A 14564-nucleotide genomic window follows, 5' to 3' on the forward strand; every position below is an offset into this window, starting at 1 on the left:
TCCGGCATTTGCGCCTGTGGTGGGGCTAATTGTGCTTGTGATCGCAGACTGGGTTAGTCATTTAGTTTTATTATTTTCTTTGCTGTTTTGCACTGCTTAGTTTTGCACATTTTGTGGTGGTGTTTAATTTTTGGGGCTTCAATTTAAACCCAGTACCTTGGCCTATTCTGGATACAGCTACCAAAGTAATTATTTTTGGAATGCAACTTGCAAGTGTCCTGCCTTGCCGGGCTTATTTCCTGATTAACACCCAGTAGGCCCAGAGACTTGGTACCTTGGTTTCTCAGCTGAGGGTTAGATAGAGAGTTCATTTTGCCCTTGACCTTCACTCAAAGCCTTCTTGTGGGACAAGGAAGCTTTGACACATATTGGTCAAAGGTAGATTTAGGAGGGTAGCCGTGTTAGTCTGAAGCAGAAGAACAAAGTTCTGGTCCTGTGGCACTTTTAAGACCAACTCTGAATAAAACTATTCACATATTTTATTACTCGGTTAAAGTTTTAAAAATTCCCTACAATTTCGCCAACAGGCTTCATCTTGCAGTAATTCTTCAAAAAGAGTAAAAGATCAGTCGCTTGACTTCTGAGAGCAAAACTAGACAGATAAGAATTGTAAGGAAGCCTCTGTGGATGGTGGGCATCAGACCTCATCAGGTATGAATGTGGCAGTGATCTGCATCTGCTTAAACTGCAGTAGTTGAGTTTGAACTAGTCTGATGTTTTTAATTGCAGCAATAGGCATGAATTGACCAGAGGTTGGCAGAAGACTTCCTTTCCCCCCAACAATTCAGTCACTGGAACTTGCCCCAACAATAGTGTGATGGTAGCACTCTCATTAAGACTTTTATGCTTTTGATCAGGCTAAAGTGCATAAAAAGGAGGGGGGAAATAATTAGATTAGGAACATACTTCCATAATGAATAATCAGTTAAACTATGTAATTATGGAAGAGGATATTACTATACATTTATATAATGGATAATATGTTGTCCTACAATAGGAGTTTGTCTTTCATTACAGCACTGGGATGGTAGAAGAATTGCAATGGGTGGAATTTCTCCTTCAGTACAACTCTTACTATAAAAAGACCCTCTCAGGTTGAGGAGTGGGCTTCACTGTTCAGCAGTCGGCATACCACATTTTTGTTCTCTTTATATGCAGGAGTACATTTTCTGCTCCCCTCCCTTAAAAAAAAGATTAATGGGGAGGCATTATCAGAATTCTTTTTCACTCAGCTGCATAGGCTCTTAGCGCTGGTACAGGGTGGTGACAAAGAGTTTGCACTCAACTACAAACTCCCTAAGTGACTTTGGAATTCAAAACAATATTCTCTAAGCCTCATCCCTACATCGATAATGTGAGGATGGTAATAATGCTTGCCTTATTCATTCATTCATTCATTCATTCATTCATTCATTCATTCATTCGATTTATACCCTGCCCTCCCCACCAAGGCAGGTTCAGGGCGGCTTACATAAAATTTAAAACAGCTAAAAACACAAACATTATAAAAACAGTCATCAAGTGCTAATACAATGATATATGGTGATGGTGAAGCATACGGTAATAACAATCATCTTCGTAGCAGAACAATCCTGGGGGTACAGTCGGCATAGATGTTAAGGACTGTCAACTCAGTCTGTTTGTACCAGTGAAGCACAGGCTGCCAATGGTAATACCAGGGCACAGGGTCCTAAGGTGCTGCTCCTTGGTTGAATACCTGGTGGAAGAGTTCCATCTTGCAGGCCCTGCGGAACTGTAAAAGGTCCCGCAGGGCTCTGATGTCTTCTGGGAGCTCCTTGCACCAGGACGGAGCCATCTCCGCCCTGATCCAGATGCCTCTGGAGGTTGTCTGTGAGGGTGACCAGTGCCATCTCCATCCCATGGCCTCAGCGAAAGCTGGACTGGAAGGGATATAATGTGGAAATGTCATCCATAAAACTCTGCAACTGAGTTGCCACCACCTTCTCAATTAATTTGCCCAAATAGGGCAAATTGGAAACCAGTCAATAGTTGGCTAATTTGGCCGTATCCGGAGCTGGTTTTTTGAGGAGGGGGCATACCACCACTTCCTTAAGTGCCCCAGGTAACGGTCCCTCAGCGAGGGTCTTGTTGATGATCTCCCTTAGGTCACCTCCTAACCCCCCACGACCAGCTTTAATTAGCCATGATGGGCATGAGTCAAGGTTGCAAGTGGTGGGGCATACAGTTGAGAGTAATTTGTCGACTTCCTCTAGGCTGAGTGGACTGAAATAATCCAAAACCTGACTAGAAGACGTGCATGGAGCCTTGAGTTCACTCACTGTCTCAACTGTGGTGGGGAGGTCATGGCAGAGTGACAAGACTTTATCTGAGAAAGGGTTTTTTGGAACTTTATCTTTGAAGAGTTTTGCGGAACTTACATATGTGATGTACTTCGAACCTTCAGGGAAAGCACTGTATAAAAGCCCTGTGCACAGTGAATGGACTGGCAGTTGCCAAAGCTAAGTAGGAATGAACATGACTAGTAACTTGGATGAGAAGCCACATGTCAGAATAGGATGCAGACAGAATAAATATAATTGTTCAGCTCTCTTCAATGTACAGAGAACCCCTGGTTGAACACAATCCTGCTCTACTACAATTCTTGAGTTAAAGTAGGTGTCCCACCAGTTCCCTTTTCAATTAATTGCACTTTCATGCTGTATTCAAATGTCACACCTCAGTAGTTGTCACGGTTCCCCTTCTTCTTAGGGACGGCGCCCCCGGTGGCCGTTGGTCCACACCCCGCAGGGAGTTGTGTGGCCCTGGAGGTTGCTGCGGTAAGGAAAAAGGCGGGGAAGAGAAAGACCTCAGAATGACAGGGTGCGGGGTTAAGTACACCCCTAGCGCTCCTCTGCCCACACGCCGGGCCCACACTCTCTTGTGTCTCTCTGTGTCTCCTTCAGCCCGCCTCGTGTCTTCTCCTCCCCGGTCCTCTCAGGTCCCCGCCTTTTATTTCCTCTTCCCCCTCCTCCAGGGTCACACCCCCTCCCATCCTCCAGGCCCCGCCCTGCTTCAAGAGGGAAGACGCCCAGAGGGCGCTCCAGGATACCCCTACGCTCCAGGATACCCCCAGAACTCTATGGTATTTATGACAAAGTGTTGCCAAATTCCTAGAGCCAAAGTAAATGTGACAGAGAACTCATGACCACCACAAGTTTGCCGTTGCCATTTTAAAGTGATTTTTAAATGCCACAATATGGGCCCATAAAGGAGTATAAAGGTATAAAAGACATATGGGTATAAAGGAGAAGAGACGTGCCTGTGGTATGTTGTTTTTTTCTGGCTTGGAGGAAGAGTGCTGGCTGGGGTTCTGTTAGAACTTTAAGGCCTCAAGAGAAGCTGCTCAGTAATGTTCCAGGTTTGGGATAAGAGTGCTGCCATAATGCTATGGTTTCCTGTAGTGTCCGTCTTTGGTCTCAAGGACTGCAGAGGTCAGGCATAGAAGAATGACAGTACTAGAAGGAACCATGAGAGTAACTAATTGCACCTCTGCAATGTTGCTGACGGTGATACAGCAGAATACCAATCAGTGAAACATGTTCCTTCTTCCAAGATTATTCTTAGGCAGACATGGCTCCCTGAATTGTTGGAGAATGTGCAAGAAATCACAGATATTAACAGGGAATCCAGTTGAGTTCCTAATTATTATTAGTCCTCTGTACACCTTCAATATATGAAAGGTTCACAAATGTTCACTGTCTGTCCTATCAACAGCTTTTTGTTTGACTGTAGAGTTGGCCAGGCCCTACCTTTCTGCTAGCGGGGGAGGGGGGGAATCGATGGACCTTTCCTGGAGCTTCTGCTGCATGTGGTGACATCATTGCACCGCCAACATTGCACAGTGATGTTCTAGTGTTTGGACAAAACTCTATGGTTTCAGCCCGATTTTGGACAAAACTCTAAGATTTGAACCCAACGTCATTGTGCCATGTTTCGGGGCATTTTTCCCCTGCTGGCTAGCTGGCTGGCGGCAGGGATGAGCCCACAAAGTGAGGGAACTTTTGCCCGGACTGGGGGGCTGGCAACCCTATTTGACTAAGGGGAAAAAAAATAAAAGGACTCAACTCTTGCACTTTTAATTTAACTTTTAAACCAAATGAATTGTAGTTGTGATGTACACACACACATGTACACAGCTTTAAGTGAACCCTCAAGATTTTTCTATTTTCCTCTCAAGGCTTGTATAGGAGGGGGGTCTCACTTTGGTTGTAGTCTAGTGCTGAGATTATGGTAACTCAGTGTGCATTAGGAATCTCCAAGTTGTTGAAGTTCTCTATGGAGCAGGCCTGAAAGGTAAACTGCAGTCACGATAAGTTTACCCTACTCACCGTGCCTCAAAGGATACAACAGTAGCCAATTTCTTTCATGTCTTTATTGTATTGGGAACCCTCTGTGTACATTAAAAACTGTTTACATATAGAGTGAGAAGTAGGACCATAACCCACTGGCCTTCTCCTCAATACCTGCAAGTTCCGCCAACTGTGTGCAGCGTAGGTTCTGTCATGTGATTGAGGACTTTTTTGGTACTTTTCCTAATTGCGTGGCTGGACTGACACATGGTAAAATTGTATGCACACAGGAGTCATTGTAGACCTTAAGTTGAGTGAAGGGAGGAAAGGGCCAGAGATTTTCCCCCAGGCCAGTAGCCAGGATTTTGTGGCTTATGGGGCAATTTTTTTCCTGGTGGGGTGGCATGTGCCCCATCTCCCTCCTCTTCTGCAAGATTTAAAGGGCCCTTCAGGTGATCAGTGGGGAGTATGTGACCTGCCGATCAGCTGGAGGGCCCTTTAAATCTTGCGGGAGGGAGGAAGAGGGGCTTGCACCACCCCCTGCTTCTTCTTAAAAGCATTCAAGAAGAAGCAGGGGGCCTTTAAGAAGTGAGGGTCCTTTAAGGAAGGGGGCTCACCCTTTATGGAAGGGGACAGAACCCCCAATACCCCCACTGTACCTACTGGCCAGATTTTCCCTCTGTGTATGTATGATTTTTTACCTCAGCCCAGAGATTTAGCTTTGCTGGGAAAGTTTGAAGAGCCTCTTTACAGTAATTATGTTTGCCTATATTTTATGGTACACGTTGTAGATACTACTTTTCATCAGGACACATGGAATTCCTGTTGGGCTAATATGTATGGTGTTATCAAAAGGCTTACTGTAAACTCTCAAAGCATGTATGCAAATTTGTCAATGTGCTCTGAAGCAATTTCAGGTGCAAAATGAGTGAATTTCACACTTCCTAAGATCAGGAATAAATCCTTACACATTTCTATATCAGAATGAATCCATACCCATTTCTGTATTAGAAACCCATGATTTATTTTAGCAGTCTGCAAAGTTGTTATTGCAGAATTACTTTTCTATAGGGCAATGCATAGTTAGCTGTGCACGTGAATTTCTTGTGTGTCACAGTGTGTTGTGCCAGTTATGAAGCACTCTTTAGGATATGGTGTAAGGTTGATCTGGGAAATAACAGTGTAGTTTTTCAGTGGGAATGTATGATCTTCCCATGAATGTGTCTGTTCTCAAGGCTAGTCACTACTTAATGAGAATGCTGAAACTGAACTTTGTCTTTCTGACTCTTGCTCATTTTGTTTCAGTTAGTCTGATAGATTAAGCATGTGCTTAATGCCAAGCCCTTAAGTGTGCCTGCTGAAACAATGGAATTTTTCATCTACCTAAAACTGTACATTTGTTTAAGAAACATTATTTCCCTTTCCTTTTTAGCTCTTCACACCATGATTTGCCTCCATTATCTTATCTAACATATGGTTATTGCATTTCCAGATGTCATAATTGGATCATAGGAGGCATCAACTCTCATACATATAATTTTAGAGGCCCATCTGCTATGACAGTGTTTCACCATGCACTTGCTTCTAGATAATATTGTCACAATATTTTCATTATGCTCTACTCTCCAAATGGCAGAACCTTAGTAAAATGGTTTGTAGTCCTCCTTTGATTATCGTTGGTATCTCTCTGCTAGTGGGAACATAGCTTCAGTCTTACAGCCTGGCATGTGGGCTCGAATTCTATCTAATGGCTTGGTTCTACATCCAGCTTTTCTGAAAAGGTATGCCCTAGCCCAAAACCAAAACATTTCTACATTGTGTCCAGAACAAAACTATCTAGATGCTCCTTACAGAAGAGACACTTTCCACATGGCATGACAGTTGTTCGTTGCTGTGGTAGTGGTAGGTACTTCAGTGGCGCTTCCCACAGCAAACAGAAAATACAAAAGGCAGTGGTGCATTCCCAAACAGCACTTGGTTACAAGTGTTAGACAGACTTGGTTGGCTGCAGGTTTCTTGCATTTATTTATTTTAATATTTGTATCCTGCCTTTCCTCTTAGCTCAATATTTAAAATATTACAAATTAAAATACCCCCAAAATACTTCCTTTCCCCCCCAAAAAAGATGTTTGCTGTTCATACCCCAGCAAAAGTTCTGGTAAACAAACAAGCCTTGCGATACCTTCTGAAGGTCTCCAACAAGGGAGACCCCTTCCAAAGAGTTGGGGCCATGATGGAAAAGGCCCACATTCTGGTTGATGTCAGGTAGGTCACCCTGAATGGGAAAACAGCCAGCAGGGGGCAGCCTGAAAACCATAGTTGGTGCATGGGAACATATGAAGAAGAAGAAGAAGAGGAGATTGGATTTATACCCCGCCCTTCACTTGGAGTCTCAGAGCGGCTTACAAACTCCTTTCCCTTCCCCTCGCCACAACAGATACCCTGTGAGGTGGGTGGGGCTGAGAGAACTCTGACACAAACTGCTCTTTTTCAAGGACAGCTGTGCCAGAGCTTGTGACTGACCCAAGGTCACATCAGCAGGTGCAAGTGGAGGAGTGGGGAATCGAACCCAGTTCTCCCAGATTAGAGTCCGCACACTTAACCACTACTCCAAACTGGCTCTCCCCACCAAACTGGGAGGAGATAGTCCTTCAGATACGTGGTCATCAGGACTCGAAGGGGTTTAAAGGTTTAATGTGACAGGTAAAGATAGGAATTTTAAAGTTACATTGCTGTACAAATTGTACAGGCAATTTTTAACATACTGTTTCTCTGATGAGATATATTGGATAATGAAGTAAAAGGTTTTCTTTTGCAGAAATTGCATTTACTTTGTCAGACTTCACTAGGAATTACAACAAAAATATTTATTCATTTATACCCCACCTTTCTCCCCAGTGGGAACCCAAAGTGACTTACATCATTCTCCTCTCCTTCATTTTACCCTCACAACAACCCTGTGAAGTAGGTTAGGCTGAGGGAGTGTGACTGGCCCAGGGTCACCCAGCAAGCACCCATGGCACAAGTGGGGATTCAAATCTGGGTCTCCCAGATACTAGTCTGACACTCTTAACCACTAAACCACACTGGCTCTCTATGACCACTGTGAGCAACAACAGAAGGTGGGATACAAATATTTTAATAATAAATAAATGGATGGTGTTATAGCAGAGATATAATTCCATCTACATTGGAAGGTCTTGATTAGGGATGTGCATTCGGTTCATCCGAACCAAATGCACCCCCGAAAATTACCCATTCGGACCCCTTTCGGGCTACTGCAGGTCGATTCAGATTCTCTGATCTGAATCGGCTTGCCGCCGAATCAATTCGACCCCATTATATCCTATGAGCCATTGAAGTCAATGGCGAAAACATAGGGTATATTCTGGGGGCTGGAGGGGAGGGGGTTTGAGGGAGAGGCTCCAAACTTGCAGGGTAGCTGCTGGATACCAACTCTTCCCAAGATACCAACCAAGTTTTAAGAACATTGGACCAGGGGGTCCAATTCTATGGGCCCCAAACAGGTTGCCCCTATCCCCTCCATTGTTCTCTATGGTGGGAAAAAAGTAACATTCGGCTGGCTGAAAGACTCCCCAGTCGCTGGTACTGACGAAACTGACATGTGGGAGTCTTACTGCCAGCCGAAATTGATTTTGCCCAATTTGGCCGAATCCGAATGGGCCGAATTTTTTTTTTTGCACACCCATAATCTTGACCTCTCTCTCTCTCTCTCTCTCTCTCTCTCTCTCTCTCTCTCTCTCTCTCTCTCTCTCTCTCCTATAAATAGGTTTAGCTTGTTGCTAAAGACATTGTATGAGACTGTAATGTTCTCTTGATTATATGTATACTAGGAATAAGGTCCGTTGTGGAGATAAATACAACGAACTCTAGAAAGAGGCTCTGGGCGGGTGCCCTGGCCTTGGGCACTCAGTGTCAATTTCCTGTGGTGACCTCAGCAAGGTATAATGACACAGAGTCCACCATTTTCTCCAGGGAAATGATCTCTGCCATCTGAAGAGCAGTTGTAATTCTGAGTGATCTCCAGCCCTCACCTGGGGTTTGGAGGGTGGAGTCTATGGCATTGTCCCACCCCTCCTCAAACCCCACCCTTTCCAGGCTGCACCCCTCAAATCTCCAGAAATTTCCCAACCTGGAGGTGACAACCCTATCTCCTTCCCAGCCAACCATCAAAATACCATTATCTGTCCCTCTGACTTCAGTTTTCCATCTCCTTCCCCTTTCCTGCAGCCTCTACCTAGGAAAATTAGTCTTTCTCCACAGTGGGGACCAAAGCAGCTCACATCATTCTCTTCTTCCCCTTTTGATCTGCACAACAACCCTTTGAGGTAGGTTAGGCTGAAAGTTGGTGAGTGGTCTGAAATAACCCAATCAGTTTCCACAGCAAGAACCAGGGTCTTGCAGACCCAGCTCTGAAGCGCTAACTCAGGGGTGTTGAACTCATTTGTTATGAGGGACAGATCTGACATAAATGAGACCTTGTTGGGCCGGGCCATGTGTGTCATAAAATGTAATGCCAGGTAGTGGAGATATAAACTTTATAAAGGACACAAACACAAAGATTTTTTTTATTTAAAATAAAAACACACTTAAAACATTAGCACTCTTGCAATATTTTGTTTATTTAACAGTATCTGATACCTGAAACCTCTTGCTCTGAATTATTGCATCAAAATATCTGTGCTGTTGCAATCTTGTATGCTGTTCAAGTGTGTATCTGTAAGCTGCAAACCTACTTTTGATTTATTGACATTCACCATGGAAATCTCATACTCAGAGTTCTGAGTCTAGGACCCAGTTAAAACATGAAATGATTGAGTGATTAAGAGAGTCTGGTGAAGCAAGCTATGATGCAGCAGCAGCAGACCTGGAAGCAGGAGATGGCCAGTTCCACTGCGGGCCTGATAGAAGCCCTCCAGGGGCTGGATCTGGCCCCTGGACTGCATGTTTGACACCCATGTGCTAACTGCTACATCACACTGGCTGTCATAGGGAAACCACCTCAGTAGGGTATAATGACACAGAATCCACCATTTTCTCCAGGGGAACTGATCTCTGCCATCTGGAGAGCAGCTGTAATTCTGAATGGTCTCCAGTCCTCACCTGGAGATTGGCAACAATAGTTCCACAGGAGGAAAAGTACAGTTTTTCTCCACAGTGGGGACCAAAGCAGCTGATATCATTCTCCTCTCCCCCTTTTGATCTGCATAACAATCCTGTGAGGTAGGTTAGGCTGAAAGTCTGTGAGTAGTCCGAAATCACACAGTCAGCTTCCATAGCAAGAACCTAGGTCTCCCCATAGAGAAAATGCCTGCTTTGGAGGGTGGACTCTGTGGCATTCTTTTCAGCTGAGGCCTTTCTGCTCCCTAAACTCTGGCTTCTGTAGACTCCACCACAAAATCTCCATGAATTTCCCAACCTGTAACTGGCAACCGTAGTCAGGACTGGCCCTAATGAGTTTCCCACAAAGGCCAAACTACCTTTTTACTGACACAACCAAGCTTGGTTGCCTAGCAACACACTGAGGAGAAAGTGAGCCACACAGCAGTTTTGGCAGTGGGTGGGGAGAGGAGCAGACCCAGCACCCAGCCCATGGCACTTGAGTACTCTTGAGTGGCGGTTGATGGGCCAATGGCTGGTGGAGTGCACAGCCGAGCCAATGGGAGAGCTGGAAAGTACCAATACACTGGGCTTTTATATAGAGAGAGGGGGAGAGAGAGAGGGGGAGAGAGGATGGTGATTATTTATTATTGCTAAGTAGGAGAGGGGGGTGGCTTTAGTGGCTGAGTGAGTGAGCCAATGACAGTCTGTGAGGAATAGTATATTACTTTCATATAGAAATTCATCATGGAGGGGGGGGTCAACAGTGGGAGGGCTTCTAATGTCCTGGCCCCACTGCTGGACCTCCTGATGGCACTGGTATTTCTGGCCACTGTGTGACACAGAGTGTTGGACTGGATGGGCCTTTGGCCTGATCCAACATTGGCGTCTCTTATGTTCTTATGTTCTTAATAGTGGTCAGACTAGGGGCTGGAAGAACCAGGTACAAAAATCACTCTGCGTGGAAACTTGCTTTGTGACCTTTGACCAGTCACACCCAGTTTCTTGGGCACTTGGTTTCTTTACAGTTTAGTTTCTTGCTATGTTAGGATGGAGTCTTCTGCCTTCAGACTTTGACGCAGGCTGTCTGCAGCCTACATTGTATTGCTACATATTGTATAGGCGTCCTAAGCTTCTGTGTGATATCCTTTCTTAAGGCAATCAAAAAGTGCTGTGAGCTGTATGTCCTCTTTTCCTTCTTCTCTCTGTGCAGCAGCAGTTCTTCTGAATTTTGGCATCAAAATAACTTGAACAAACCAGTTAGCACAAAAGTCCATGATGAAAATAAATCCATATTTTGTGGGTGGAAAGGGTCACACTGGGTCATTGAGCTATGTTCAGGCTGATTCTTAAAATCTATCTGTTATAATCCTTTAAAATTCCAGATTTGGAATCTGCAAGGATGTTATATAAATTAGTCATATATGCATACATATGCTTTGTATTGCTTGTACTAATTGCTTGGGTTTTTATGTATTTGTTGCTGTTTTGAGGTGGCTAACAGTCGAGGCATATGGGGAGACAACAGATAGGCGGAGCATAAGCATTTGACAGAACCTTCAGAATTCTGCGTTAATTCTTAGTCATGCCATAGATGACCAATGCCACCACCTCCCAGCCTTAATGATCATTCATATTGAATAGAGGACTAAGTAACACCGTATTTGTGAAGAGAGAACGAAAAAATAGGTGGTGGAAATGAACTGATCATTCACCTTTGCCAAATAGCATTCATTTTGGCAGTTTAAAAATATCAAATTAAGTCAGCAGCATGAATTGCAGGGCCCTTAATGAACTGCAGACAACTTTGCCCAAATAAAAGTGGTGTGTAACCTTGGTATTACTTTTACTTTTAATGATTAACCTGGCTGTTCTGTAGCGGCAGAGTAATGGTAAAAGACATCAGCAGTGCCTTCACATTATGTGCTCATGACCCAGCTCCAGATGACCTAAGTTGTAACTGGACACAATAGCTTGAGGGAGACATATAAAAATGGTGTTCTCCCATTAGGTCAGACGATGAATCAAAATGGCTCCAGCTGACTTAGACTATACACTAGTGTAATAGAGCAGCCAAAGACCCAGGTCATGGACTAGCAGTGTCATCCTAAGCAAAGTTTCAGCTTTCTATGTCCATTGATTTTGATGGATTTAGAAGTATGTAACTCTGCTTAGGATGGCACTGTAAGGAGCCTGGGCTTTCACATGGCTCTTCAGTGCAAAAGCATCCTGAAATCCTCGATCACACATTTGTGTCTTTCAGAAATATTCCTGATTTCTTTTTTCCTTGTTTCTTTCAGTTGTGTTGGTGTAGAAGAAGACGAGGCACCAGATATTGACATCTACCATTGTCCAAATTGTGAAAAAACCCATGGAAAATCAACTTGTAAGTATAACTCTTTGATTTCTTCTTCGCCATTCTGTTCTTCCAGTTTATCTACTATCAGGTACTATTAAAAAGAACGATTCTGGTGGGTAGCCATGTTGGTCTGAAGCAGCAGAACAAAGTTTGAGTCCAGTGGCACCTTTAAGACCAACAAGGTATAAGCTTTCTTGAGGAAATCTGTTTCAATGTATCTAAGAAGTGTGCATGTGGTTCTTGCTTATACCCAGAATTGAACTATGTTGATCTTCGAGGTGCCACTAGACTCAAACTCAGTTCTCACATCTGTTTGTTAACTCTTGTATTTGTGTACTAAGTTACTGCTATTCACAGATTTCATCAATCGCTTTAATCCAATCTCAGCTATAATTGCCCAGTTACTTATGTATCTAATTAGCCCTTCCTTGCGACTAACCACCCCACACCCTCTTTCTGCCTATTTGTAATGGTTGAGGATGCCTTGTTTCCAGCTTATACCTGGAATAAAACTTTGTTGGTCTTAAAGGTGCCACTGGACTCAAACTTTGTTCTATTAAAAAAGAAGTTTCACTGAAATAAGTGACCATATAATCCATATAGAGCTGGCATATACATTTTTAAAAATGAATATATAAAACGGTACTTGATTAAAACATATTTCTTGATTAAACCATATTTCATTAAAAACTTTCAACTCTAAGAACTGATTCAAACATGCATGTCCATTGTTTGATGACTGTACTACCAAGTGACGAAAGAATAGGTAATGACAGGCATAACGTTGCACAATAGATCTAAGTTCAGTTGTCAGTGTTTTTCAATGGAATCAGTTCATACATTCAACAACCAGTGATCTGGTGTGTAGCAGAAGAGTGATTTGCATTCACATTTGAAACTCTGTATGCAGTTGCTTGGGACTGAGCACCACTGAACTCAGTAAATATGCCTAGGATGAGCCTATAATCCAAGCACATTAACTCTAATCGGTGGGATGTACTTTTGAGTAAACAGAGTTTGGATCATGGTTGGAAACATAGCAGAGAGAAGCTGACATTGCTGTAAGGCAAGAGGATATGCTGAGACAAACAGGACAAATATGATGAAAGGTCTACATATTCACCTTCCTGGAAGTGTATTTAGAAGCCCAAAACATCCAGCTCTTAGAGAAAAATGCACATTGGGAATGGGTCACATAAGTCATATATAAACAGAACAATTTTCCAATTGAATAACTTATCTGAAAGAGAAGCAATGTAGCAGAAAATTCTCTTTGTCAGTAATGACCTCCCTATAGGAGATAAAATGTTAATTTCTTTGGGGTCCTTGGCTGAGATTCTTCTATAAAAACACAGCAAATGTATTATGATATTTAATTTCTCATAGTTTAGAAATGAAAGATCAAAGGAACAAATGACTAAAGAAATGAACGGACAGTTGTAGTAGACATTCATTAGCAGGATGCAGACTTAAAATCTAAGGTGTCACCACATCAGAATTTTTTTTTTCTTGGGAGGGGGGATCTATCATTTTGGTATAAGAATTGGATGTTACCTGTCCACAAAACATTAATGAGGTGTGGCAGGAGGAAATTTGCAGCATATTTTAGAACTTTGGAACCAATCACATTTCAGAAGAATGCTATTTTGGTAACTCATTAAAGACCCCCCCCAAAAAAAAACTGGAGGAGAACATTTCAGTGCTCAGAAGCAGAAAGGACCAACTTTATTAAGATGATGACAAGTGTAATATACCAATTATTATGACAAGTGTGTTTGCGGGAGGGGGGGGGAATCCAATATTGAATGCCTTAAGCACATTTTGGCTTCTCATTCCTCAACAAAATCTGGTTGCAACAATATGTTGCACAAAATCAATTATCTTCCAGGATTGTAGACCAAAAAAAGGAAAAAGGAGTGTTACGTTGAAAAATCCACAATGACTGTAATAGCCATACAAATATATGTTATTACAGGCATGTTAGTGAGATCTAGCCCTAAACCATATGGCACACTTGCAGTCTCATTAGCTTTTTCATGAAAAATCCTATCGGAAACGCAAAGCTGCAGACAATTAAAAAGTACAAAGCTATTAAAGATTGCCCATATCCATGAACTTGACCTATCACGTGTGTTACTAGGATTGTTGTTGTTCAGTTGCACAGTCAAGTCTGACTCTTCGTGACCCCATGGACCACATCACACCAGGCCCTCCTGTCTTCCGTTGTGTTCATGTTCGTTGCATCGATACCACTGTCTAACCATCTCATCCTTTGCCGCCCCCTTCTTCTTTCACCTTCAGTTTTTCTGAGCATCAGGGTCTTCTCCAGGTACTGTACTAGGGTACAGGCTTTGAAATGTAACTATGGGAAAACTTGCATCCCTGTTGCACTGTGGTCGACCCAGTGCCAAGCTAGATGTACAGATTTTTAACAAGTTGGGTCCTCAGCCCCAGCTCATGTTCCCTGCAGACACACAGCAGATGTGGGAAATGACTGTTACAAAATAAAGGAGAGCCTGTTCAGAACACTGCTGCAGGGGATGAAAAGGTCTTCTGCCTTCCTGGCCAAGCCATTTTCCCATACCAAAATAGTGCTGGGGGGCACTGTTTTTCCATTGTTTGCTGCTGCATGTTCTCAGGATATTCCATGTGAAGCAGCAGAAATGGAGAAATAACCCCTCCGCAGTGATCTTTTGGCACTGGAAAATGGCTTGGCGGAGGGGTGTGTGTAGGATCCCTTTGTCACCCTGTTGTGGCATTCTGAGCCCAAACAG

The 14564-nt window shown here is 43.3% G+C and overlaps 1 protein-coding gene across 1 annotated transcript in view; it reads left to right on the top strand.

The window, feature by feature from the left end:
• PHF2 (PHD finger protein 2) overlaps positions 1-14564 on the top strand; it is a 161158-nt gene that overhangs the window by 74278 nt on the left and 72316 nt on the right. The window contains exon 2 of the mRNA XM_015421187.1: positions 11732-11817. Coding sequence (XP_015276673.1) covers positions 11732-11817 — 86 coding nt within the window. The remainder of the gene's footprint in view (positions 1-11731; positions 11818-14564) is intronic.

The sequence above is a fragment of the Gekko japonicus genome, unplaced genomic scaffold (assembly GCF_001447785.1).
Source record: "Gekko japonicus isolate JY-2015 unplaced genomic scaffold, Gekko_japonicus_V1.1 scaffold149, whole genome shotgun sequence".
In the NCBI taxonomy this organism is placed as follows: domain Eukaryota; kingdom Metazoa; phylum Chordata; class Lepidosauria; order Squamata; family Gekkonidae; genus Gekko; species Gekko japonicus.